This window comes from Monodelphis domestica, chromosome 5 (genome assembly GCF_027887165.1).
Source record: "Monodelphis domestica isolate mMonDom1 chromosome 5, mMonDom1.pri, whole genome shotgun sequence".
NCBI lineage: Eukaryota > Metazoa > Chordata > Mammalia > Didelphimorphia > Didelphidae > Monodelphis > Monodelphis domestica.
This window is the reverse complement of record NC_077231.1, coordinates 309,396,301-309,423,659: the sequence shown is the minus strand read 5'-3', so window position 1 is coordinate 309,423,659 and position 27,359 is coordinate 309,396,301. Positions and strand designations below refer to the sequence as shown.

At 45.9% G+C, this 27,359-nt stretch overlaps 1 protein-coding gene across 3 annotated transcripts in view; it reads right to left on the bottom strand.

Moving 5' to 3' along the window:
• Window positions 1-27,359, bottom strand: part of JAZF1 (JAZF zinc finger 1) — a 210,948-nt gene that overhangs the window by 24,448 nt on the left and 159,141 nt on the right. For all 3 annotated transcript variants that reach the window (XR_008912514.1, XM_056800431.1, XM_007505314.3), the window contains exon 3: window positions 19,925-20,121. Coding sequence is in view for 2 of the 3 variants with exons in the window: in XM_056800431.1 (XP_056656409.1) it covers window positions 19,925-20,121 (197 nt within the window). In the remaining variant the exon portion in view is untranslated. The remainder of the gene's footprint in view (window positions 1-19,924; window positions 20,122-27,359) is intronic.

Below are 27,359 nucleotides of genomic sequence, written 5' to 3'. Positions count from 1 at the left end.
AAACAAGGATTCCTTTTAGCCAGCGTTGGGCGTTTTTGATTCATGAGCTCTCTGTGCTTTCACAGACAGCGATATCTTCGGGGCACACTTTACAACAACAATGGGCAGACCATTACCGTTAATGGGAACACCAGGCTCCTTGAGAACACTTCGGAGGCGGCATCTCGATGCACAAGGCACGGCAGAGGCCGTTTATGCAAGGCCTTCATTGTACAGATGACCCAAAGTTAATGGAGTGACCCAGAGATAAGCAAGCGCCAGAGGTGGGATTTGAACCCGGGGTTCTGATGCTGGAGCCAATTATCTTTCCACTGAGTCATCTAGCTCGTGTCTGAATGTTCCTGACTGGCTTTCACCCTTCCCAAATGCCATGTCACAGACAGGAATACGGAAGAAAATGAGTTCCAAAATAGACTGAACATTTGAAAACTCCCTCCTAGATCCAATGTGCTGCCAGGAGGAGTCTTGGCCTTTGGGGATACAGTGAGAGAAGCCAAGATTTTATTTATCCCAAATCTTCAAATGAGCATTAACTTTAATGTGCAGCCCCTTGGATCCAACACGTTTGATTTCTGGACTAAACAATAAAAAACAAATTAAAAAAAAGAGATCCTTACCTTCCTGTCTTAGAGTCAATACTGTGTATTGGCTCCAAGGCAGAAGAGTAGTAAGAGCTAGGCAATGGAGGTTAAGTGACTTGCCCAGGGTCACACATCTGGGAAGTGTCTGAGGCCAAATTTGAACCCAGGACCTCCCATCTCTGACTCTCAATCCACTGAGCCACTCAGCTGCCCTGTGTGTATTGGTCTTAAAGCAGAATAGTAAGGGCTGGGCAATTGCAGTTAAGGGTCACAGAACCAGGCAGTGTCTGAATTCAAATTTGAACCCAGGACCTTCCATCTCCAGAACCGGCTCTCTATCCAGGGAGCCACCCAGCTTCCCTCTAAATCCATTTTTCAGTTGATCCTGAACTGACGGAGGAAGGAACACGGCCAAAGGACCCACATCCAGAGCCCCTGCCTCACCTCCGGCCTCTTTTCTGCCCATTTTGTTAGGCTTCCCCCCTCTTTAGCGCATCATAAATCCACACTATTTTTCCCGCTCTGTGTCATTCCCTCGTTTCCCAGGGCCGATAACAGAAGCGCAAATGAGGACTTGGGAGAGAAAGGACAGACTGTCCTGGGTGTCACAGCACGCCGTGGTGCTTGGGGATGTCTCAGGGTAAAACCCGCAAGCTCTTGTGGTCAGAGGAAAGAACAAGAAGAAGCCGTCACCCCAACATTTTGGGGGGCTTTTTTTTGCTCTGGCAGTTTGTCCGTCCTGCTACGGAGAGGCCAGCAGCTCATCACTAAGACAAGCCCCACGAGGCGGGAGCCCCTGGCCAGCAGCTCCCCACTCGGGGGATACCCCCAGAAGGGAGCCAAGCTGCGGTCCCCGACAACGCATTGTGGGGATTTTATAGCCGCAGAGTGCCCGTAGTCTCGCGGAGCCGTTCTGCATTCTTCTATAAATTCCCTCCCTGCCCTCCATCCCTGACTCCGTCCCCTCCCCCTCCCCAAAGGGCCCTTTACTCCAACAGCCTCCTGTGTGGACCCAGTTCAGGGAAAACCCGATAAACCAAGGCGCACAAGCTCGGCTTTAGAGGCCTTGCTTAGACGGGCTTCCACCACGCCGTCTAAACAAAAATAAGCTATTAACCACTTTCAGGGGAAAAAAAATAAAAATTAAATCGTTTGGGGCTTCCTGCAATTAAGCTGCCCATTTTACAGGGCAGTTTTATTTTTAACAGAAAAGGTAAATAAATAAATATATAAAACCCAAACAGACCCCTCCGCCAAAGGCTGATCCCGCAAATTAACTCGGAGCTCATAAAGCCCGCAGTGCCAGCTGGATCCCTTTTCTGTTCAGAGCGGAGAGCCAAGGCAGGTAGAGAGCTGAGCGCAAGGCATGTCGGGCATTTTCCACCTTCCCTCAGGGGAGGTTCCCTGAACTCTGGCAAATGTTGCAACGTTTCTTTCTCGGTTTAAGAAAAAATGAAGGGGGCAGCTAGATCGCTCAGTGGATGGAGAGTCAGGCCTAGAGGCGGGAGGTCCTGGGTTCAAAATTGACCTCAAACTCTTCCTAGCTGGGTGACCCTGGGCAAGTCACTTGACCCCCATGGCCTAGCCCTTCCCACTCTTCTGCCTTGGAGCCAATATACAGTATTGACTCTAAGACGGAAGGGGAGGGTTTTATTAAATTAAAAAAAAGAAAAAAAATGAAAACTAGGTGAACGGGTGTGAGTGTGCGTGTGAGCATGTGATGGTGGTAGGGGGAGGATCATCTGCCACATCCCCAACCCCAAAGGGGTTTACGTGCTTCTGGCTCTTCTTGCCTGTGGTCTACCGGAACTGGGGCTTAAAAACACCCCTTTGTGACGCGGTGAGGAGCCTGCCGCAAAGGCTGGGCCCGAGAGGGAGGCCGGCGGCTTGCTCTCATTAAGTCTGTTTTTATCCCCTCCTGTGGCTCCCACAATCCCAGGAAACAGGTTTGCGGGAAAGATAAGCAAAAGGCTCTGCGCAAACAGGCCTCTATGAAACGGTAGTCGAGAAGCGTTTTCTATTTAAGGCTTACATGCACTTTACGGCTGTGTAAAAACCCAGGGCTGCTCGGCGCCCAAAGCCAACATTCCAGAGTCTACCAGGGCGCCCGTCCCACGTACCCCCGGGGCTCCGGAGCCTGCCGGGGAAAAAATGGAATCCGCTCTCCCCAATCCAAAGCAGCGGCCAAAGGCGGTCTTCAGGTGAGGAGAAAACCAGAGCTCCCTTTTCTAGCCCCGGCCACCAGGGGAATCACTTCATCTCTTACGGGGAAGGACCACATCTGGGAGTCTTCTAGCTCCCTCCTTGCCACTGCCCGGGGGAGCCCTCCGCCCGCCCCCTCCTCAAATGAACCCGCATCCCTTCATAGCTACTGTCGGCGCCGGGCTCAACGGCCGCCCCTTTGCGCCTCCCTTGGAGGGCTCTTCCCGTTTCCATATCCCAAGATCTTGCCCGGAAGAGCAGCTGGCTGAACTGAATTCCTAGGTCTGACATCTATTAGCTACGTGGCTTTGGGCAAGTCCTTTCCCCTCCTCTGCCCTTCAGTTGGGAGAAAAGGGCTTGAGAAACAGAGTTGTTAAATATTCTTCCAAAGACGAACTCTAATTGGGACAGGGTAGACTGAATAAGAATCGATCTCGTTCCTTTTTTACATTGGAGGGAACTTATTTTATTTATTTTTAAATTTAGTTATTTGTTACATTAAAGTTGGGGGAACTTATTTTATTTATTTTTAAATTTAGTTATTTGTTACATTAAAGTTGGGGGAATTTATTTTATTTATTTTTAAATTTAGTTATTTGTTACATTAAAGTTGGGGGAATTTATTTTATTTATTTTTAAATTTAGTTATTTGTTACATTAAAGTTGGGGGAACTTATTTTATTTATTTTTAAATTTAGTTATTTGTTACATTAAAGTTGGGGGAATTTATTTTATTTATTTTTAAATTTAGTTATTTGTTACATTAAAGTTGGGGGAATTTATTTTATTTATTCATTTTAAAATTTATTTGTTACATTAAAGTTGGGGAGAATTTGTTTTATTTATTTTAAAATTTGTTTATTACATTCAAGTTGAGGGAATTTATTTAACTATTTAACATTACAAAATGTATTTATTTGTTACGTTAAAATTGGGGACATTTTAAAAAAGTGCGTGTATTCCCAGTTCATCAGAAGGACTATGTGTGAAAAGGTTGGTCTTGACTGACCCAATGGGATGTCTCCTGTTCTTGGAGATGAATGCTCTTCCCACTTTGTCCTCAACCTCCCTTCCAGGTTTATGGCTACTGGACATGCCTGCCAGGCGGGTCCACTTGAGGCTCCCTAAACCAGCTCCCTGCTACTCCTGCCGAAATGGAAGTAGGGGCGGGTCTGGACAAGGTCTTTGCCTGTTTCACACCATCCCCAACTTGCTTTAGGGCTCAAGTGCCACCCACAGCCACAGCCCGAGAGGCTCAGAAATGAATCCACATCAGCTATATTTTCGGCCGACTTCTTTCTGTTCATATTATTCCCCCCAATAGAATATAACCTACATGAGGGCAGGGCAGCTACTTTCCCCCGTTTGCATCCTCAGAACCTAAAGACTAACTGCCTGGCGCACGCCAGACGTATCATAACTGCTAGTTGAATGAATGAATAAAAGCAAGAATTTGACCTCCCCCTCCAACCACCTCTGCAGTTGTGCCAGCATCCATTAGGAGCAGGAAAATATGGCGGAGAAAGAATCCGTGGCGCAGGCCATGTTCATAAGAAGATCTTTGAGATTGGGGCCACATAAGTAAAGCTTCGCTTGGCGACGGTATGCATCAGCTTCACAAAGTGAGGGTGAGGGACTTAGGGAGAAAGCAAGGATGGCTTCCAGCACTTTGGGGGGACGCTCTGTGGCAAACTCTGGGGAAGATGTGGCTGAGAGTCACACAGGAAGGGCAGGCATGGATGGGTCAGGGATTGGCATCACTGGAAGGATCACAGGTTCATCTGAAGGTTAAGAATGGGAGGGTGGCAGGTCAGAGCATCACTGCAAGCATCACACAGGACTGCCAGGAGAACCCGAAGCCCAGGCAGCTCTGATCCCTTGTTGGTGTCTCTTCTGGGGAATGGCTCCCCGAGACCTTTCAGATCAAATACTACATCCTCTGGGGAGATCATCAATCCCTTCCAAGCTCATTGTCTTAGAGAGATGCCAGGGGCCCTGGGGTTGAAGTGATTGGAGGAAGGAAGGAGCCAGGGTACACCTGAAGGAACACTAGAACCCAGATCTTTCAGCCTCTACGGTCAGCTCTCTATCACACTTTACTGCTTCTAATGATCATCATTAGGGTTGGGGATAGGGTCTGAATCTGCGATTCACTGGCAGAGGGACTCACTCCTTGGTGAGGAGACTCTCCAGGCTACCAGAGTTGCTTAGAGCACTGAAAGGTTGAAGGACTGGCCTACTGTCACACAGCTGGCATGTGTCAGAGGTGGGACTTGAACTCAGGTCTTTGTGGCTTTGAGGCCAGTTCTCTATCTGCTATGCCACACTGCCTGAAAATGTGAATGATAAAGCTCATCTGGGTTTTCCTTCTTCCATTTTGGAGGTGTCCCTGGAAATGTCTGCAGATCTTTCACAAGAGAGATGAAGCCACCCACACATCCCAAAAGGCAAGCTTTTCTTCTGAAGCCACCTCTCCTGGAATGGCAGACACAGGATGCTAGAGTGAACAGCTCTCTGATGGCTGACTGATGGAGTGAAGATCTTCTGTAGTGATGACTTTGTGGGCTCCAGTGGACCAGACAAGAGGGTATTCTTTGGTGGCACTGATCCTGGGGGAGATCACTGCGAAAATCACCCCATGACTCATGCTACCGAAGGGGATGCCGGCCTTTGGATGTAGTTGTTGAAAAACCAGCCTCCCCAGCTTTATCTCTAGCCAGGTCTCATTTTCTCTGCCAAAACAGGGAAAATGGAGGACAAAGACAGAACAGGGGTAAAGGAAAACCCTGGGGAAAGGAAGGAAGGAAGGGAGGAAGGGAGGAAGGAAGGAAGGAAGGAAGGAAGGAAGGAAGGAAGGAAGGAAGGAAGGAAGGAAGGAAGGAAGGAAGGAAGGAAGGAAGGAAGGAAGGGAGGAAGGAAGGAAGGGAGGAAGGAAGGAAGGAAGGAAGGAAGGAAGGAAGGAAGGAAGGAAGGAAGGGAGGGAGGGAGGGAGGGAGGGAGGGAGGGAAGAAGTAAGAAAGGGAGGAAAGGAGGAAGGAAGGGAGGGAAGAAGGAAGGAAGGAAGGAAGGAAGGAAGGAAGGAAGGACGGAAAGAAGTAAAGAAGGAAGGAAGAGAGGGAGGAAGTAAGAAAGGGAGGAAAGGAGGAAGGAAGGGAAGGAAGGAAGGAAGGAAGGAGGGAGGAAAGGAAGGAAGGAAGGAAGGGAGGGAGGGAGGGAGAGAGGAAGTAAGAAAGGGAGGAAAGGAGGAAGGAAGGAAGGAAGGAAGGAAGGAAGGAAGGAAGGAAGGAAGGAAGGAAGGAAGGAAGGAAGGAAGGAAGGGAGGAAGGAAGGAAGGAAGGGAGGGAGGGTGGGAGGGAGGGAGGGAGGAAGGGAGGGAGGAAGGAGAGATAGGTTTATCTGCATCTAGAAGACAGAGAACCTGCTTGACTGGATTGCCGGCTGAGCATCCTTCAGAGCTGCCATTAAGTTTGTGATACAAATAACCTTTCTTAATCTCTCTCCTTGCCCCTCTTCCCCTGCCATTTTAAAACTCTCCTGAAAATATATTTCTATCATTATGACCTCCACAAATGTGACCATTTCCACATATAAAGATTGTACATGAAAGCACGAATCTACTTCAGCCGGCTGCATCATTCGTTCCCTCATGAAATCTGTTATTTTGCATTTCTGATTGCGCCCCTTTCTGGTAGCCCTTCCTGCGGCCCCGACAGAAGACGGGCTCCTGAAGGACAAGGCCGGTGCTCCTGGCGTCCGCATCCTTGTCCTGAAGGATGGTGGGCTGCCCCGGTCCTGGTGCTAAGGAAGATGGAAGCTTTGGGCTGATTTTAGTCAAGCCGCCCTACCTGGATCTTTGCACAAATGTATGTGATTCAATCAGGAGTTCCTAGTCCGCCGGGCTGCTGTGTTTCGGCTCTGTGATCGCTGGGAGGTGGCCTCTTCAGTCCGGCTTTGAGCATAGCCCAGCCTAGGCCAAATGACACCCATCCATGGACATCGCAGAGACCATCTGGCTGAGAACAGACTCTGGAGACGGCCTCGTTTTAAGGGCAAGGAACGAGGGCGACAGAGACCCAGACTCAGAACTGAGGGGGCAGAAGGCCCCTCGGCAGCCAGGGAGCCCCATCTCTACCTGGACAAGAATCCCTCCTAGAATGCGCCCAGCTCTACTTGAACCCCAATGGAGAACCCACCGCTTCCCTTCCGGCTAGAGCCCAGGATGGCGGAGTGTCTGCAAGCCGGCCTGGGAGAGAGCGGGACTACCTTGGGCAGGAGCCTGAACTTTCTGATCCTGTGGGGGAACAGGGTTTGTTTCCAAACATTCAGAATTCTGGTCCTGCTGGGTTAACAAAGCCTCTTTTTATCGTTAGACCTGGAGGCCCGGCACATGGAAAGGCCCTTTATCTGGGGTCCCCACGAGGGGCAAAGCTGGGGGGGGCAGCGGCTTTTCTCTCATTTTAGGGCTTTCTTTGGGCCTGATGTTATTTCGAAAAATGCTTTTTTTATTCAAAACAGACACTTCCTCTTAGATCCAGGACTGCCCTGGGGCCAGGGCCGGGCCACCCGGTGGGGGACACCGAGAAAAGTCTGGCAGGTTCTAGAAGCATCCCGACAAGGTTTGCGGAGCCCTTCAAGCGGGATCTCTGAGCATCTCCCGGAGGACCCTGGGAGGCACCTGCTCTTATCAGCCCCGCTTTACAGGGGACAGAACTGAGGGAAAGGGCTAGCCGGGCCCAGCCACGACAACCGGGTGCCTTTCTGCGTTATTCACGGGGCTATCATGTGCGGACGGCCTCTTCTCTGAGGGTGCAAAGAGCTCCAGCCCTTGGGCCCTGCACCTTCCCTGCCTCTTGGTGATTAATGAAGCAAAGCCGCCCAGAGCCCTCCCCTGGAGCGCCGCAGCGCCCTGGGATCATTCCACTGTTCCCCCCAGCCGGAGCACATGGAAAAGCCATTAGATGGCGGGGACCTACCAAGATGAAAGGGCTTCTTGGATTTTAGCACGCCAGGATTCAGACAGGAAAAAAGGGCCCCGGCTTGAGACCGGCCACGAGAGCTCCACTTGCTCCAAATGGTTAATGTCTTAACTCAGATGTCTCCTGGCCTGAGGGGTGTTTTATTAAGAAAAAAAATTACAGAACCTGCACCGCTCCGGGGCAAACACTATATTTCCCCCGCCAGAGGCAGGGCTTCTGCTGTGTTTGCTTCCAAAGGAAAAAATTCCTGTGAAGTGTGTCCTGATGGGTGTCTGGCAAATGAGCAAGTCTTGGGCTCCAGCTGAAAATGCCCACAATATTTCTCATTCTCTTCCTCTCTGTCTCTTTCTTTTTCAATTCTCTGCCCCTTTCTTTTCTCTCTCCCTTTCTCTTCTCTTCTCTTCTCTTCTCTTCTCTCTCTTCTCTTCTCTTCGCTTCTCTCTCTTCTCTTCTCTTCTCTTCTCTTCTCTTCTCTTCTCTTCTCTTCTCTTCTCTCTCTTCTCTTCTCTTCTCTTCTCTCCTCTCCTCTTCCTCTCCTCTCCTCTCCTCTCCCCTCCTCTCCCTGTCCTGTCCCTGTCCTCTCCTCTCTCTCCTCTCCTCTCCTCTCCTCTCCTCTCCTCTCCTCTCCTCTCCTCTCCTCTCCTCTCCTCTCCTCTCCTCTCCTCTTCTCTTCTCTTCTCTTTCTCTTCTCTTCTCTTCTCTTCTCTTCTCTTCTCTTCTCTTCTCTTCTCTCCTCTCCTCCCTCTCCCCTCTCACTCTCCTTCTCCCTGTCCCTCTCCTCTCCTCTCCTCTCCTCTCCTCTCCTCTCCTCTTCTCTTCTCTTCTCTTCTCTTCTCTTCTCTTCTCTTCTCTTCTCTTCTCTTCTCTTCTCTTCTCTTCTCTTCTCTTCTCTTTTCTCTCTCCTCTCCTCTCCTCTCCCCTCCTCTCCCTGTCCCTGTCCTCTCCTCTCCTCTCCTCTCCTCTCCTCTCCTCTCCTCTTTTCTCTTCTCTTCTCTTCTCTTCTCTTCTCTTCTCTTCTCTTCTCTTCTCTTCTCTTCTCTTCTCTTCTCTTCTCTTCTCTTCTCTTCTCTTCTCTTCTCTCCTTCCTCGCTCTCCTCTCCTCTCCTCTCCTCTCCTCTCCTCTCCTCTACCTCTTCCTTCTCTTCTCTCTCTTCTCTTCTCTTCTCTTTCTCTTCTCTTCTCTTCTCTTCTCTTCTCTCTCTTCTCTTCTCTTCTCTTCTCTTCTCTTTTCTCTCCTCTCCCCTCCTCTCCCCTCCTCTCCCTGTCCCTGTCCCTGTCCCTGTCCCTCTCCTCTCCTCTCCTCTCCTCTCCTCTCCTCTCCTCTCCTCTCCTCTCCTCTCCTCTCCTCTCCTCTCCTCTCCTCTCCCTCTCCCTCTCCCTGTCCCTCTTCTCTCCTCTCCTCTCCTCTCCTCTCCTCTCCTCTCCTCTCCTCTCCTCTCCTCTCCTCTCCTCTCCTCTCCTCTCCTCTCCCTCCTCTCCTCTCCCTGTCCCTCTCCTCTCCTCTCCTCTCCTCTCCTCCTCTCTATCTCTTGTCTCTCTCCCTCTCTCTCTCCCCTCCTCTTCCCCTCCCTTTCTTCCACAAGTCCTGAACTTAAAAAAAAAAGCAGTCTTCTCAACCTGAAAAACGCCGCGTTGCCCCATTTCATCCCCTGACATTCCTGGATATTATTCCGGCCATGCCTGGAGCCCTGGTGGGAGCAGAGGCTCACGGTCAGGCTAGGATTCCTAGCACCAGGGGAAATATGGCTCTGAAGGAAAGGACTGGGCCTGCCAAGGGGAATTCCAAACAGGGGCCATATTATTCTGCCCAAAGAACGCAGTCACCCGGTAGAGATGCAGTTTGGTTCGTTACTGTAGGTAAACAGCTAATGACTCCATTCCTGAAACTCTGCAAGAACAACTGAATGTTTCTCAGGCTCGGCCTTGAATGTGCTTTTTATTCTAAGGAAATTATTTCCGCTTTGCTGCACCTCCTGCTCTCGTCATGGGATAAGCAGCTTATTAAGGAGGTGCCTCTGGTTGTACTGGGATTTCTGGAGCTCCAGAGACTCTGCAACACGGCCCGACCATCTATAGCTTTCCTCCCACCTGCCTGTTTTGGCCCAGTGGTCCCCTATGTGTTAAATGCACTCCTTCCTCTTGTGGTGGGTCAGGTTGTATCTGACTCTTTGTGACCCCATTTTTTTTGGGGGGAATTTCTTGCCCTCGACACTGGAGTAGTTGGCCATTTCCTTCTCCAGCTCATTTTATGGATGAGGGAACTGAGGCAAACAGGGTTAAGTGACTTGCCCAGGGTCACACAGCGACTAAGTGTCTGAGGCCAGATTTGAACCCAGGTCTTCCTGACTCTATCCAACTGCCCACTTGCTCCTTCCTCACTTTAATCTTAAAGAAGCCCTTTGGGTTTGCTTAAACCACAGTGTGGGCACCCCTTTTATAGGAGGGCTCTTTCCCTCAAGGAATTCCTTGAATAGATTTTGCCTTGGTTTCCTCCAGGAGAATGGAAGCTCCCCATGAGAACAGGGATTATTTTCTTTTTATCCTATTTTCGCTGCCCAGCATAGTGGCCGCCATGGAAGGCTCAGACATTCTAGGAGATCTGGGATCTCCTTCACGTGGGTGACAGCCCATCCCCAAGGACCTGCTCTCTGAGGTCCTCCCCTGAGTTTGCCACATGAGGTCCACCCAGTGTGAACAGATTAATGGAATGGAGTTGAACACAAGGAAGTTTGGTCCAGTGGAATCAGAGGACCTGGGGTCAGTAACTTACTACCTTGTGCAGCTTTGAACAGGTCACTTGGTCTCTCTAGGTCTCAGTTTCCCCATCTGTAAAATAAAGGGGTTAGACTCTCTGGCCTCTAAGGGTGGCAGTCATAGGTTTTCTTGGGCAGTCAGGTAAAACCTGTGGACCTCTTCTCAGAAGAATGGTTTGAAGCACAAAAAAAAACCAAAACACCCGGGATTACAGAGGAGCTCCAGGTTAGTGAAAACAGACGGTCCTTTTTTGTCCAAGTTCACAGAGTCCCTGAAATCTAGCCTTGGATCCAGAACTCCTGCTCTAAACCTGTGATTCTGTGAATTCTCACTAGACTGCAAAGCTGCCTGGGACTTCAGGGAAAAAGAGGGGGAGACCCAGGCGTCCTCGTTTCCTATCTGAAACATAAAGCCCTCCCGAGACCACGGCTCCTAGGACCTCCGAAGGCAGAGGTTCCCCTCTCCACCGCTGGCTTGCTGGTTTGCTCTCTTCCTCTGTCTGTCTGTCTGTCTGTCTGTCTGTCTGTCTGTCTGTCTGTCTGTCTGTTTGTTCCTCTCCCTTAAAGGGTAGCTGTTGTTTGATGGGGCTCATTCCTTGTTTAATTTCCCCCCCACGGAAGCTGGGGTCTTCCCACTGTCTCTCTCCAGCAGGGAGGAAATACCAGACACTTCCAGCCTTAAACTCTGGGGTTGGACTGACCTACTTTGTTCTTAAATGGACTGTTTATGGCAGAGAAAATGCTATTCCAGATTTAGAGGAGCAGATAGAGAAGGAGGAGGAGAAGGGAGAGAAGGAGGAGGAAGAGGAGGAGTTGGAGGAGGAAGAGAAAGAGGAGGAAGAGAAGGAGAAAGAGAAGGAAGAGGAGGAGGAGGAGAAAGGGAAGGAAGAGGAATAGGAGGATGAGGAGGAGGAAGAGAAGAAAGAGGAGGATGAGAAGAAAGAGAAGGAAGAGGAGGAGGAGGAAGAGAAAGATGAGGAGGAGGAGAAAGGGAAGGAAGAGGAGGAGGAGGAAGAGGAAAAAGAGGAGGAAAAGGAGAAAGAGAAGAGTAGGAGGAAGAGAAGAAAGAGGAGGAGGAGAAGGAGAAAGAAGAGGAGGAGGAGAAAGGGAAGGAAGAGGAGGAGGAGGAGGAAGAGAAGAAAGAGGAGGATGAGGAGAAAGAGAAGGAAGAGGAGAAGGAGGAGGAAGACTCGGCTTGCCTGGGCTTTCATGATGCAACCTCCTGGAGCCTGGCCTGTATGTGGCTGTCCTCACAGAGGGCCAAGGAGCCATGTTCCATCCATGCCCCCAAAGGACCACTGGGCTCTTTTGAGAAATGAGATTGTTTTTGAGAATGAGGGAAGCTTCTGGACATGAGGAATGCCGTAGATGCTGCCCTACCTGCACCCAAAACAGCCCCACGGCACGCTCCGTGGAAAGGCAGAAGCCCAGATGAGGGAACGGAGTTCCCAAGACATGGAAAGACGCACACGTCATACAGCGGGTGAGTAGCAAGCCTGGCTGCTCTTCTGACGGCAGATCCACCCCTTCCCACCACCACAACTTCGTGTCCCTTTTGGGTCTTCACCAGAGGTTGTTACGCTCCTCTTTGTGCCCAAACCTCAGAAGACATAAAAAATCAAATTTCCATCATGGCGTCTCTATGCCCAGCCAGTGCTGCTTGCTTGGGGCAGCTTGCGTGCGCTGCCGCCTCTTCAGTCCTCCAAAGAGCCCCGATTTGGCCCCTGGACCTTCCCCAGACAGACGCCTCAGTGGAAGGTTTTCATACATTTCTGTAGCAGACCTCTGGGGAACTCTCACCAACCCATTCCTGACAAATAATTCCTCCTCCAACGCATCTGAGCATTTCTTTGAAGACTTCAAGGGGAGAGAAGCCAGCTCCTTCCTAAGAGAGTCCAGAAGAATGTTCAGCCGGGAGAACTCTGTGCCAATGGTGAGGCCCATTGAGTTTGCCTCCCCCTTCTCTCAGGTCAGCCACTCCCTGGACTGTCCCATTTAGAACAAGATGATCATTTTTGAAAAGAGAACCAGGTCTGGAGCTGGAGATGAGGGTTCAAATCTTGGTTTTGTCACTGACTACCTCTAAGACTTTAGGTCAGTTATTTCACTTCCTTGAGCCTCAGTTTCCCCAGTTGTAAAACGAGGGGGTGGTGACCTCTAAAGTCCATCCCGGCTCTCAGTCCAGGACGCACTGCAGTAGTAGTTGCTTGAGAGTAGAGATTGCTCCATAAACCGTATTTGAATCTAGCCGGGGAGGTGAATAAATGCTTGTTGGGTGATGGATGGATCCTTTGGGCCCTTCGACCCTACGTTCTAGCTCTGAAACTAGAATTCAAGTCTTGACTTAGAGAAGAACGTCGTTTGTGCTCCGGATGAATCAATCTACTGATCATTCAATCCAGAAGCATTTAGTAAGTGCTTAATATATACGCCAGGCGCTGGGCTAAGTGTTTCTGTTGACACAAACAGCAGCGTTCTACTGGAGAACCACCCAATTGGGGGGTCTCACGTCTGTTTGGCCACTCGAACTTTCCCCTTTCCCAGGTTAAAGGAGAATGCAAATTTCAGATCTTTGGACCAATATGGACAGGGTTCTAAATAATTCATTTCTGCCTGGGATATACGGGGGCAAAAGCTACCCTTTGGGGGTCCCTGAGAAGAAGCAGAGCAAGCACTCCCCTTGGAGCCATTAATTAGCCCACACCACTTGGGAGGCACCTTGTGGCTGCCATCGTTGGCAGATGCCAGTGCACAGACAGAAAATAAACAAATAAAAGCCACACTGGCCCCTGCTAATGAGCTCCAGCAAGCCAGCGAGACACAGTCTGTCAAGTAGAACAGGGCACAGAAGATGGAAAGGCATTCTCGCAGCTCTCTTTCTAAAGTAGCAGATTGGTCCAAATCAAGAAATACTAAATGACGAAGAGACCAGAGTTTGTCGTACTCTAATATGTCCCGATTTCATGGGGGTGATGGTGGTGGGTACCAAGAAGCAGGTACAGCACAAAGGATGGGAGGCATAGAAATATCCCTAATAATAACCACAATGAAAAGGATAATAATATCTGAAGACTTCCTAGCTGCGTGACCCTGGGCAAGTCACTTAACCTCCACTACTTAGCCCTTACCGCTCTTCTGCCTTGGAACCAATATACAGAAGATGAAGATTTTAAAAAATATCTGCAGGGTTTTCATACTTTGGACAATTACATTCTAAGGAAAGGCAATAGTAACGGGAGATTTTTCTACTCTAATTCCACCTGTATTTATCTGTGTCTCACAATGAGTATTTGTTAAAAATCTTATTTTTTAATTTTCTTGGATGATAATTTAGCACTTTACTGTCCCGATGACTGAATGTTTTGCATGGGGATAACCATTTTCCCAACTAGATTGTATATCTCTGTTTTTAACTTTCTTTCTTTATTTAGTGAATATTTTTCCAAGGTTACACGACTCATGTTCTCTCCTTCCCCTCTTCCAAAGCTGACAAGCAATACCACTGGGTTATACATGTATTATTACTCAAAACCCATTTTCATATTATTCTTATTTGTAACAGTAGATTGTGTTTTTTTCAAGGAAGTAACCATGCCATAAGACTTTCACAAAGTGCTATGATACCTAAAACAATCCTCCATGAATAAATACTTGAATGATAGGCTAAGGACACTTAAAAAATCTCAGGTAATAGCTACTTAGAAAAGTGAATTTACTTTAAAAATGTTAATTTTTACTGGTATATTTTTTTGACATCACTTTCATTTTTAACAAAAGGCTCCTCTCTTCCATCCTCCTATTACCTGTTTCTCATAACAAGGACTTTAAAAAGAAAAGAATAAGCAGTTTAATGAAACAAACTCACAGAGCAACTGCACCTGCCAGCTTATGCTTTTCCTCTAATGTCTTTATAGTAAAATCTTTAATGTTATGGTTACATATCCACTTAGAATATATTGTGGAGTGTGGTGTGAGACTTTGGTCTAAGCCTAATTTCTGCCAGATTGCTTTCCAGTTTCCCCAGCAGTTTTTGAGAGTACATTCCTAAGTAATTATATCTTTCAATTTTTTGAAAACTTAGTTATATTTAATTTCATTGTTTCTCAATCACCATTGTCTAGTCTGTTCCATTCATCTTATCCTCCCTATTTTTAACCAGTACCAGATGGTTTTGTTGACAGCTGTTTACAACATCGTTTGAGGTCTAGAAGGACTATTTTCCCTTTCCTCTTTTCATCAATTAATCTTGCTCTTTTATTTTTCCAAAAGAATTTTGTTATTATTGTATTAAATTCTATAAAGCAACTCTTGGATAATTTGATTGGTATAGCCTGAAAAGTGAAAATGAACTTGGATTTCCCTTTCTTTTATTGCCTCTTGGATTTACCATTAATATAGAGAAATGCTATTGATTTTTAAGGGTTTATTTTATAGCCAAGGAATTTTGCTAAAGCTGTTAATTGTCTCAATTAATATCTTTGACGATTCTCTAGGATTTTCCAAGTAAATGGTCAAGTTATGTCATGAGCAAAGAGAGATAATTTTGTCTCCTCTTTTTTAATATTCGTGCTTTCAATTTCTTTCTCTTATCTTACTACAACTGCAAACATTTCTAGGACTTTATAAAAAATCAGTGGGGAAAGTTGGATAGCCTTCTTTGCTCCCCTATTTTTTAGTAAAAATTCTAGTTTATCTCCATTGCAAATGATGCTTGGTTTTAGTTTTAGATACTTTTTATGACATTAAAAAACGTCATCCTTCTATACCTCTCCTCTGTAGGGGTTTTAGCTTAAACAGATGCTGTACTTTATAAAGGCTTTTTTCTACATTTCTTGAGATGATTAAATAGTTAAAAAATTTTTTTGTTTTTAATATGATTAATCATAGTGACTATTTTCCTAACATTAAATCATTCTAATATCCCTGATATAAATCCAACTTGGCCAAAAGCAATGATTTCTTGGATGAATCACTATATCCTGTTAACAGGATTTTATTTAAAAATATTAAATCCACAATTCATTAATGATATTAGTTTATAGTTCTCCTGTGCTTTACCTTCTGTAATTTAGGTATTAGGACTGCATGTGTCTCATAAAATGAATTTGATAGGGAACTTTCTCAATTTTAGAGAATAATTTAAGAAGGAAATAAACATCTATAGCACCTACTATGTGCTAAGCACTTTATACCACTATTATTTCATTTGTTCCTCATGATCATGAACTTACAAGGTGGGGGCCATTATTACCCTCGTTTTATAGGTAAGGAAACTGAGGCATAAGTGACTTGCCCAGGATCATACAGCCAGTAAATCACTGTAACTAGATTATGAATTTAGGCTTTCCTGACTTGAGGCTAAGGGCTCTTGCCACTGAACCACCTCTTTGAAAGACTTGATGGAATTCTCCTGTGAATTCAATGGGATTAGAAGCTTTTTCTTGAGTAGTTTCTTGATGGTGAATTCTATTCCCTTTTCTGTGACTGTGTTATTGATATTAGATGTCTACTCGGTCTTTTGTTAATTTGAATATTTTATAGTTTTGAAGGTATTGCTTTATTTCATTTGTGTTCTCAGGTTTGTTAGCAGACAGTTGGCTAGAAGAGGTTCTGATTATTCTTTTTATTTCTTTTAGATTTGCTGGGATTTCATCTTGCCCATTTCTATTTTGTTGATTTTATTTTTGCACTCTTCTTTTTAATCAGATTTGGCTAAAGGTTTATTTGTTGTTTCCAAGAACCAGCTTTTAGTTTTCTTTCTTAGCTTCTAATTTATCCATTTCTTTTCTAATTTTTGGTATCTCCTCCTATATGCTTATTTTAGATTTATTAATTTGTTGGTTTTCTAATGAAAAAAATACATATTTAGTTCATGAATCCTCTCTTTTTCTCTTTTGTTGTCTGATGCGATTTATACAAATTTATACACCTAAATTTACCTGCCTATACAAAGAGAGGAAGGAGGTAACGTTTTTTCAACTCCTTGGACATACTTGTATTGCAAGTGGATCAGAGATTTCCTGGTTTAGGCCTCAGTTACCCCATCAGTATAATGGAAACTTTCCCAGATGATTTTTAAAAAGAAATTAAAACTTTATATTCTATCTTAGAATCAAAACTATGGTTCCAAGGCTGAAGGGGGTAAGGGCTAGGCAATGAGGGTTAAGTGACTTGCTGAGCTCCAAAGCAATGGGCATAGGGTGGACCAGGCCTTTTCAAAAATAAAATGTATTTTTTGTTACTATGAACCTGACAAGCAACAACAAAGGACAGACAGAAAAAAGAGGGTGGTTACAGGAAACCACAAATCTAATTAGGTCCCCCTTCCTTTCAAAGAAGAAGATAATAAAATCATCACATTAGTTTCAAAAACTAAAGAGGAAGCAGGATTCCTGTTTAATCACTGCCCCTACCCCCAATTACACAACCAAGAAAAAATGTATCTAATCACACGGAAACTTCGGTAAAACCATCCTTTTGTTGTGGGTGGGGTGCAGTGCTGCCTCTGTTATTATCCCCCCATGTTATGAAACAGGAATACAAAACCAATGCAGAGTTACTATAGACGTAGGTGCCAATGGGTTCAGTGTGTTCATTTGTGTGTGTGTGAAACAGAAGGATTTTTGGGAAATGGACTTCAGCAGTTATCCAGACATTTAAGTTCAGTCCAGATGCCCATTAAGAGGACTAAACCCTATTCCAGGAATTTATGACTCACAAGCATCACTTAGCCTGAAATCTTTTACTCTAAGCATTTCCCTTTTTTGCCCAGCCTCCCCTGACAAGCCATCTCCATTCTTTCCAAGATGGCGCCAGAGTCTGTCTCTCGGATTCTCCCCTTCTTTTCCCTTTGTCAGTTCTGGTCTATGTGTTTTATCTTGGGGATTCTCCCAGTTCTCTTGTCCTCAGGATGAACTTACTTGATCTCCCCCACCCCAAATAGTCTTTCATTAAAAAAATTTTTATAAGCATGGCAGCCATGAGTATTTCTATTTCAAAAGGATGGAAAAAGAGGATTTACATGAGGGATATGGCATGGGAGAGACAGAGAGCCGGACTTTCAGTCAGGAACACCTGATTCAAGTCCCATCTTGGGCCCAGGCTGGTTCTGTGACCCATGGCAAATCATGGACGTTGGAGGGCCCTGGCCACCTCCCGAAGACTTTCCTTTGGACAGAAGGTGCCGATTTGCATTGGGAGTACAATTATTTGCTGGAGGTGTCTTATACTAATGAAATCACAGGTCCAGTAAAAAGATAGAGAGGAATTTAAATGAAACATGAATTGCTTGGTTTTTAAAGAAAAGTGAATATTAAATTTAGTATTGTAGAATCAATATTGCCACACCTGTCCAAGTAACATACCATTAACCTCCTCTTCCTTCTTCCTCATCTTTTTCTTTCTTCCTCTTGTTCATCATTACATCCTCTACCATCAATTCCTCCTCCTCCTCCTTCCTCCTCTCCCTCCTTCTATTTCTTCTTCTTCACCTATTTCTTTTCCTTCTCATTTTCTTCTTTCTTCTTTTATTTCTTTTCCTCCTATTTCTTCTCCTTTTTCTCCTCCTCCTCCTCCTCCTCCTCCTCCTCCTTCCGCTTCTCCTCCTCCTCCTCCTCGTTTAGAGTCACAGAGATGGCAGCAGGTGGCTGAGCTGGGATTCTAACCTGTGACCTTTAACCTCTTCCCTCTGAAAAATGGATCTTTAGAACCAGAATTCTGCCTTTGGTGAAAGCAACAAAGGAAGGTGTTACACATCATGCCAGAAGCTTTGTAATTCTCTGCATGTGTTCTATACCTGAAGAAAGCTGAAGCTTCCTGTCAGTGCCTAAGGGCAGAAGGGGGCTGATGGGTGATGAAAGAATGAGAAAACTGGATGGATGTTCCCCGACATCACCTTTAGTCTATGAGCACTCGTGATACCATATAGAGGGTTTAGTGGCTTAAAGATGGCGGCATGAAAAGAACTGGTACCACCAAAACAATCTCACTCGAACAGGCAGAACTCGAAAAGTACTAGAAATAAGTGAATCACAGAAGGAATGTCTTCTCCTTCCACATGTATGGACACAGCCAAACAGAGGTCTCTGAGCCCTCCACGGGACTCAACTGACCATCTCTGTGCCTTTGTACTAGCTGAACCTCACGCCTGGAATGCTGCCCCCCACACTTGGCTCAAGTACCACCTTCTACTTTAAGTCCTCCCTTTGCTCCCAGTCTGTCCCCTCTCTCCCTCCCTAGTTAACTTGTATTTAGTTACTTTATTTATTCTCTCTACCCTAATTCGGTAAGTTTGTGGCTAGGTTATAATATCTCAGCGTTAGAATCTAACAAGTTCACTGAGGATAGAGATCACTTCATTCTGTGTATTTTATCCTAACTGCGTCCAACCCAATAGCTGGTCTATGGCAGGGGCTTAATAAATACTTGCAGCTTGACTGACTGATGGATTGAAGATAACCTGATATCTCAGGACAGCTGACCGAGCCAACGTTGCTAGTTTCTACCAGATGCCAAATCAGTCAGTTAAATAATCTCAGTGATTATTTAATTAATCTTGAATTAATAAAGATTCTTGTTCCCAGAAGTCTTGTTAGCAAACTGTGCCTAGACATGGTTGTTGTCCCTTGGCCACTAATTTAAAAAAAATCTCACTTAAAATCTTAACAAAATCATGACTTTTCAAATCATGATACAATTTTGTAATGAAGTAGATGGAGTACCAGGTCCAGATTCAGGAATACCCGAGTTCAAATCCAGCTTTGCACACTAGTTATGTGACTCTAGGCAAGGAACTTAAATGTTTCCTGCCTCAGTTTCTTCATCTGTAAAATGGGGATAGTCATAGCACCTAGCTCTTAGGTAAACATGAGAGAATAATTGTAAAGCACCACATATAATGCTAACTATTATCAGTGAGCAACTAGGGGCAGACAACCCCAAAAGAGAAAAATGTCATCCATCCTTCGTTTTTTGATTTTTTTTTTCAGAAAAAAGTAAAAAGTTCATTTTCCTCCATCTGAAGGCCAGGAAGAAAGGAGGATAATTCTTCCTCTCCACACAAGGGCTGATTATAAATTCAAGCACCAAAATATATACTGCTGATTTAGTCTTACATTCTACATCTGCCAGCGTCCTGTGTCCATGTTGAATTTTCCCAATTTACTCTGAGCTCCTTGAGGACAGATTTAGAATAAGGCTTATTTTTGTACTTTAAGTACTAAAAAAGGGACCTTGAAATCAGGAGACAATTAAATATCTGCTGAATTTAATGCAGTGAAATGGGTACTGCATGAACCGAGGGAGAAATGCTTTCTTAAAGAGAAAGAGAGACACAACATGAAACTTGTACCCAGACATTGGCATCTCCTCTCTTTCAACATGGCGGCATCCAAGTGGACCCATAAGGACTTACCTGTTGGTGTGCTGCTGCGAAAGGAAGAGGAGGGGGTGATGGGAGGGGTGACGGGGGGAGTAAGGCTTCCACTGCTATGGCGAGGCGGAGTGGACACATTCCCTCGAGACACTGAGCTGGACAAGGTCAAGGAGAGTTTGGGCTGAATTTTCTTCTTCAAAGATTCTTGTTCCCGGCGAGCTGCATCCGTCATAAATCTGAAATGGCAACAAAAGGTGGGGAGAGGAGAGACAAGATGGGAATTGAGTCACTGAGGTTTGGGGAATCATTAGATGTGCGTTTTGCAAAGCAAATGCATTAATAACGTCCCAAATTGAGCTTGACAAATGTCAACAGAAAAGTATGCAATATTGGGGTGGGATTCCTTGCCTCAAAAGGTTGTAGGAGTTCTTTGCTGCCAAAAAGAAAGGTTCTAGTCAAAAGCAGTGCGAATCAACTCAACTTAGCAATGAAAACAATCTTGAACACAAAAGCCGCTCCTCCGGGAATGTTTATAGACAATTCCAAGAAACACCGAAGATTACCATTCCAGAATTGTGAGGCAGGTTTGTCTAAGTGTTCCCATTCTCCCTCACAGATTCGAAATATGTAGTGGGATAGTGTGAGCCAGGCTTATGGATAAATAGTTATTATTCCTAGATTTGCCTTGTCGCTGTTCTCTGATAGTTTACCCATTTATTTTTTATCTAATCGCTAAGGAAAAGGACATATTTAAGATCTAAATGTTATAGATGAGCAGCTGGGTTTGTATAAGTAGAAGCACACTGGTAGGGGCTCGAGAACTAAAATGATGGATTGAAGGAGTGTATTTCCTTTCCAAATCGAGTTCTCGTTAGGCTCCTGAGAGAATGTGAGTGTCACTGCAGACCTGCCAGCTTGAGGGCACCTTAGAGAGAGCCATCCAGCCCAGAGAGTAAAAAAGGGTCTGAAATATATGCGGGGCTCCATGCTGGATGGAAGCCCTTAGCACAGGCTTAACTACTTCCTCAGAAGCTACATCACACAGAGATGGGGAGATGCTGGACCAGCCGACACCAGATCCGTCTGCTTCCAGCTGTTGGTGGCCACTGGCTAGGGCAATAGGGTACAAAGTGCTTCACCTGAAGTTAGGAAGACTCATTTTCCTGAGTTCAAATCTGGCCTCAGACCCTGTGAGATCCTGGGCAAGCACTTTACCCTACTGGCCTCAGTTTCCTCATCTGTAAAATGAACTGGAGAAGGAAATGGTAAACCACTGGCTAGAAAACCCTAAATGGGGTCTCAAAGAGTTGGATATGACTGAAATGGCTGAATGACAAATTATTAAGGCAGCCCCATAGACTCCCTGATTTGGAGTCACAAGATTCAGGTTCAAATCCTGACCATGATCCTTATTCCCTGTATGTGACTTTGGAATATCACCAGCCCTGGGGGTTGTCATGTCTTTGTAAAACGACCTTTTCTGGTCCTCTGGAGCTGCCTCCCTAGTGTTCATCCTGTCTGTATTCTGGATACACTTAAATGGGGGGGGGGTGAGGGCTCCCCCATTAGAAGGGAAGCATTCGAGGGCAGGGAATGATCCAGTCCTTTCTTTTCTCCTCAGCGTTATTTAGCACAGTGCCTGGCCTATGGTGGGCACTTAATCAAAGGTCCGAGACTCACTGATGGATGAATAATAATAAATGATAACAACAATAATAATTAGTATAATAATCTGTATAACAACAAGAATCAGTATAATTAATTAAAAAGTATAACAACAATCACAGTATGATAACAATCATATAACAAAACAAGCACTGGTAGAGTATAAATAATAACAATAATCATTAGTATGCTATTTAATAATGATAACAATTATGCCAATAATCATCACTAGTATAATAATGAACAACAACAAGAATGACAACCATTGGTACAGCAACGAATAATAATAATTAGAAGCACAACGCCATTAGCATAGTAATTAATAATACCAAGTCCCAGGCCGCGGGTTGTCCTGGGGGGGGGCGGGACTCAGTTTCCAAACTGGTTCCATCCCTGGCCTTGAAGCTATTTCGTTTCCTTGGGGATCGCACGGATCGTGCTTTAAGCATTTGGAAACGTTAGTCTGAGGAGGGTCTGCCTGTTTCCTGCGAGGCGTCCCGGGCCGGAAAAGCTTACAAAGGGCGGCGGGGGGGGGAAACTTCCCACATTCTATCAGTTTGTCACTCTTACAGCAATAGACGCGATAAGGACTTGGTAAGGTGGTTCCCGAAACCTATACAAAAGGGCCCTCCGAGAAAGTCCACCTCGAGAATGCTGTAGGGCTTCTCCCGGGCACTGGGGGGGGGGGGGGGGGAGGGGCGGTTCCTGTAGCTTTGAAGACGGGGGGTGGGGGGTGGCGGGGGGGGGGGTGGCCGATCAAGGATCCCCCCTCCCGCCTCCCACCTTCTAAGCGCGCTACAAAGTTCGCTAAACTGCCAGCTCAGCCCAGGGGCGCAAACAAAGGGAGCGGCGCGTCCCGGCCCAATCACATCAAACCCCTAAGAATCCCTAGGAATCACGTCGGTACCTCGCGGTGGTTTCGCTCTCCTTTTAAAGCTGGGAGCCGCCACGCTTCCCCTCCCGAGATGCCTTAGGCGACATAATCTGGATGCATAAAGTGGCTTTGATATGCTTAAGCCTCGAGCAATAAAGCCTCGGGCTGGAGAGGATGGAGGGGCCCCCGGGAGACCGAGACGCGGGAGAGGAAAAAGGAGAGACGGGGAGCAAGAGGCAGAGGGAGAAGGAGGAGTGAGGAGGGGAAGGAAGTAGGAGAGAGAAAGAAGGAATGAGAGAAGGAGGAGAGTGAACGAATGAAAAGAGAGGTGGAGAGAGACAGGCAGAGACAGAAACAGAAACAGAGGAGGGAGGAGAGAGGGGATCTATCTATCTATCTATCTATCTATCTATCTATCTATCTATCTATCTATCTATCTGTCTGTCTGTCTGTCTGTCTGTCTGTCTGTCTGTCTGTCTGTCTGTCTGTCTGTCTATCTGTCTGTCTAGACAGAGTCAGGGAAGGAGAAGGGGAGAGGGAGAAAAACAGAGAGACAGAGAGCGACAGAGACAGAGATACGGAGAGGTGAGGAGAGAAAACTCCCTACCTGGAGTTGTTTGCATCTTGTCCTCTATTAGAATCCTCCTCCTCTTCTGCTTCTCCCTGACCACCCAATCTTGGGTCTTCCTTTTATACATATTCTGCGCACTCTTATAACTGCTATATACACTCTCTCTCCTGACAGAACACATTCACCGACCAAGGGTTATTTTCTTTTGGTCCTCCTGATTTTCCTGACCCATAAAGTGCCTAATGGTCTGACTGTGTTCTCCCCCATTCCCTCATTTGAATGTCCTTCAATGACTCAGGGCTGTTACTTTTAGGATCAAACAGAGAGCACTCTGACTGGCCAGTGATGCTCCTCCCAGTTTGGCCTCTACTTTCCCAATCTCTTAACACATTAGTCCCCTCTGCACACTCCAGGGTCCGACCTACTTGCCATTCCTAACACTCCTCTCCCCCCTGACCTCTGCTCCTTACTCCCTGGCATCTTTTACTCTCACCTCTTGGGCAGATAAGTGGTGCAGGGGACAGAGCTCCAATCCTGTACTATATGACCCTAAAAGAGGGTGAATAGCACCCACCTCCCAGGATTCTTGAGAGGATTTATCATTCTGGCATGTGATGTGTGACTGGCCTTCTGGTACTGCCCCTTGAGTCCACTGCTGGTCCAGACTTCTACATGACTCATCCATTCCCAAGATGTTATCATTGTGTCATCCCTTTTCTACTGCTTACCTTTGTTTTTACCCTTTCCCCCATTCTCATGAAACACCATCTGATTTCTTCCTTGCTTCCTTGCTTCCTTCCTTGCTTCCTTCCTTGCTTCCTTCCTTCCTTCCTTGCTTGCTTGCTTGCTTGCTTGCTTGCTTGCTTGCTTCCTTCCTTCCTTCCTTCCTTCCTTCCTTCCTTCCTTCCTTCCTTCCTTCTGTCTTAGTATCAGTTTTAAGATAGAAGAGTTATAAGGGCTGGGCCAATGGAGGTTAAGTGAATTCCCCAAGGTCACACAGCTAGGAAGTGTCTGAGACCAGACTGAACCCAGGACATCCCATTTCCATATCTGGCTCTCTATCCACAGAACCACCTAATTGCCCCCAAATCATACTTTTTCATCCATTAATCAATTCATCACAGGATAAGAACTTATAGATACATCAGGATATCATGTAGCCTGACCCCTTCATTTGTATGTTATCAGACTGGTGGAGTTGACCCCTCCCACTGAGTGGCTGCTCAGATATTTGGGTAATACCATTTCTCAAGGCATGATGTGGGTAGAGTACTGTGTCTGTAGTCAGGAAGGCCTGAGTTCAAATCCAGCCTTAGATACTTCTTAGTTGTATGACCTTAGGCAAATCACTTAGCCTTGTTGCTCTCAGTTTCCTTATCTGTGAAATGAGCTGAAGAAGGAAATGGCCATCCTCTCCAGTATCTTTGCCAAGAAAACCCCAAACAGGATCACCCAGAGTTGGACACGAGGGGGATGTGACTGAAACGACTGAACAACACTTTTCTTAAGGGACAGGCTGGTGGTTTCCTAAGATAGTGACCATAGGGGAAGATGGAGCATGAAGAGAGGTGGGGAATGTGTGAGGATGGCTCCCCTCCAGGAAACAAGGGTTCCCTCAGGAGATAGGATGGGAAGTTGTCAACATTATGCAGAATCCCCCCAAAATGTTGATGAATAGCCCAGAAATCTTGTCCCTAGAAAAGTACTACCTTCATTTTGTCATGGAAGCTGGCCCCAAGATTCACCTTGACTTTGCTTCCACTTATACATGCCCAAACTGCTTAAATGCAGAATGGATATCTGAGGGAATGGTTGCTTTGAGTGATGAGTATATTTTTATATTGGAGTTAAAAACCTTTAAAATCTTCAGGCTCCAAGGTTCATTCAGATCGACATCTTAACTTGGAGCATCAAAGGAGGAAGGAAAAAGTTGCTACTTCAAACTCGTCCCCAGATTCACGCTGCTGGTTGATAACTAGGGCCAGTTCCCCACATGGTACTCATCCCAGGTGCCAATCACGATGGACGTCCTTCATTCAACAAGCATTTCTGTAATACTGGCGACTTTCAGCAGAGCTTGGGATTTAGAAATGGAGAACTCAGTGGCTGATAGACTGCCCAAGAATCATGAAGTTTTGAAAAAATACTACAGATGTAGCCAGCATTGATGTTTCAACACACACACACACACACACACACACACACACACACACACATGCAGTCACACAGAAAAGAGGATTGTACATGAGATTGTGAACTGTTGGATTCTTTCTTCAAGAAGAGAGTTAGAAGGAACCAGACACGATAAGCCCTGAACAACATCCCCCAAGGATGAGGCCGACTCTCTTACTGGACAGGTAGTAACTAGCTACCGGTACTGACCTTGTCTGTGCAGTCCGATCACAGACTGGTTAGAGCAAAAGTCAAAATACAAACCAACTGTGGATGAAGGACAAAGGAAAGAGAGCAATTCTGCAGCCAGTTAGGACAGCTCCAATTTGACCTATTCAAAGGAGCTCCTGAGGCCAAAAAATGGGAAATGGATAAAGGAAAGGATGTTGACACCATTTATCCAAGTTCTCTCTAGACGTATTGTCTATACAAAGCAGGATGCCTGGCCTCAGGGACTTCAGAGCGCAGGATTTGGGCTCCTTCTAGGCATGAAGGTCTGCTGGCAGGGTGGGAGACAGCTGAAGACTTCTAGAGACAATGCCAGTCTGAAAGCACTGAGTGACTGATGATTTTGAAGCGATCAGAGAGAGAACTAGATGCCAGTTTTATTTTTGTGATTCTGGACCCCCTTTGGGGCTCCCAAGCGCTCATCATACTTACTGGTGATGGACTTGCTTCAGATGCCCAACTGGCCTCAGCCTTATTGAAACTCCCAAACTCAAAGATCTGTGGAGAAGCCTGAGCCTCCACAGTAGCAGGGATGACAGACGCGCCCCGTCTCTTAGCGCCTCCACACAGGTGAAGGGGCCGCAGAGGAGCGCCTCCTGGTCAAGGGTCCGGAGGGGCGTCTTCTGAATTTGGCCCTCCGACACTAGGGTTCAGAAACTAATTAACCAGAGTCCCTCTGGGCTTGGGATATGGCTCCCCAGCCATGGTAGAGGATCCTGTCCAAGCCTTCCTTTGAGAAGCAGCACAAGCAATTCAAACTCAATGGAAGGACCAAAAGCCTTGTTTTCTGTATCCCTTTGGGCATTGCCATTTTCCCCAATGAAACCCAAATTTGTGAAATCAAGAAGGTTTGGGGGGAACGGAGGAAGGACGAAGGGTGTTGGCAGACAACGTAGGATCCAGCAAGCTCCAAATGTGGTCATCGATCCCTCCAGACCAGCAGATTTCTCAAGTCACAAGTGACAGAGTTAGACACCCATGGAGAACCCCACTGGACAGGCTCTATGCATCTTTGTTGTGGCTTTTGCTCTGCTGGAGCCGGGGAGGCTTGGGAAGAAGCCGGGCCAGAAAGAAGGCTGAAATGCAATGTACTACACTGGAACAAGGGGCATGAGAAATGTCAAGAGGATTATGGGGTATGTTTTCAGGATGTTGTCACGTGTGGCCCACATGTCGAAGAATCTGGCTGCTTCTCAAACGATGAGCATTCAGACCAGAAGGCACATCTGCTGGCAAAGCCAGGGGTTGCCTCCCCATGTTAGAGCAGCAACTTACACCCGTGGTTAAATTGAACACGGATCAGATTCAACAGCCGGCTAGTGAAATATAACCTGAAAACAGCAAGGAGGGTACATTTTGAGGGGGTGTTAATTCATTAGGGGGATTTTCTGTTTGAATGATCTGCAGAACATGATTAGAAACATATTCCTTTTCCATAAGTCCGAGACTGTGTAAAAGAAAAAAAAAGGGTATTTTAACTGTGAAAATTATTTTTATTTTATGAAACATTACATGTAAATCATAAAAAAATTAGATATAAATTATAAAAAATGAACAATCATTAAAAAAATGTTGAGTTCCAAAATCTCTCCCTCTCCCCAACTCCTCGAGAAGGCAAGCAATCTGATTTCGATTATACACGTGGGATCATGCAAAACACATTCTATATTAGCCATGCTACAAAAGAAAATGCAAACAAAATAAAACAATAAAGATGAAGAACTTTTAAGAAAATCTGCTTCGGTCCTCTTTCAGAATTCATCAGTTCTCTCTCTGGAGGTGGAGAACATTTTTCATCATGAATCCTTTGGAATTGTCTTGGATTGATCTCTTGATAATAGCAGCTAAGTCATTCCCAGTTAGCGGATCGTCCTATAACATTGCTGTTAACTGTACCCATTGTTCTCCTGGCTCTGCTCACTTCATTTTGTGTGAGTTCATTTGTTTTCCCAGGTTTTTCTAAA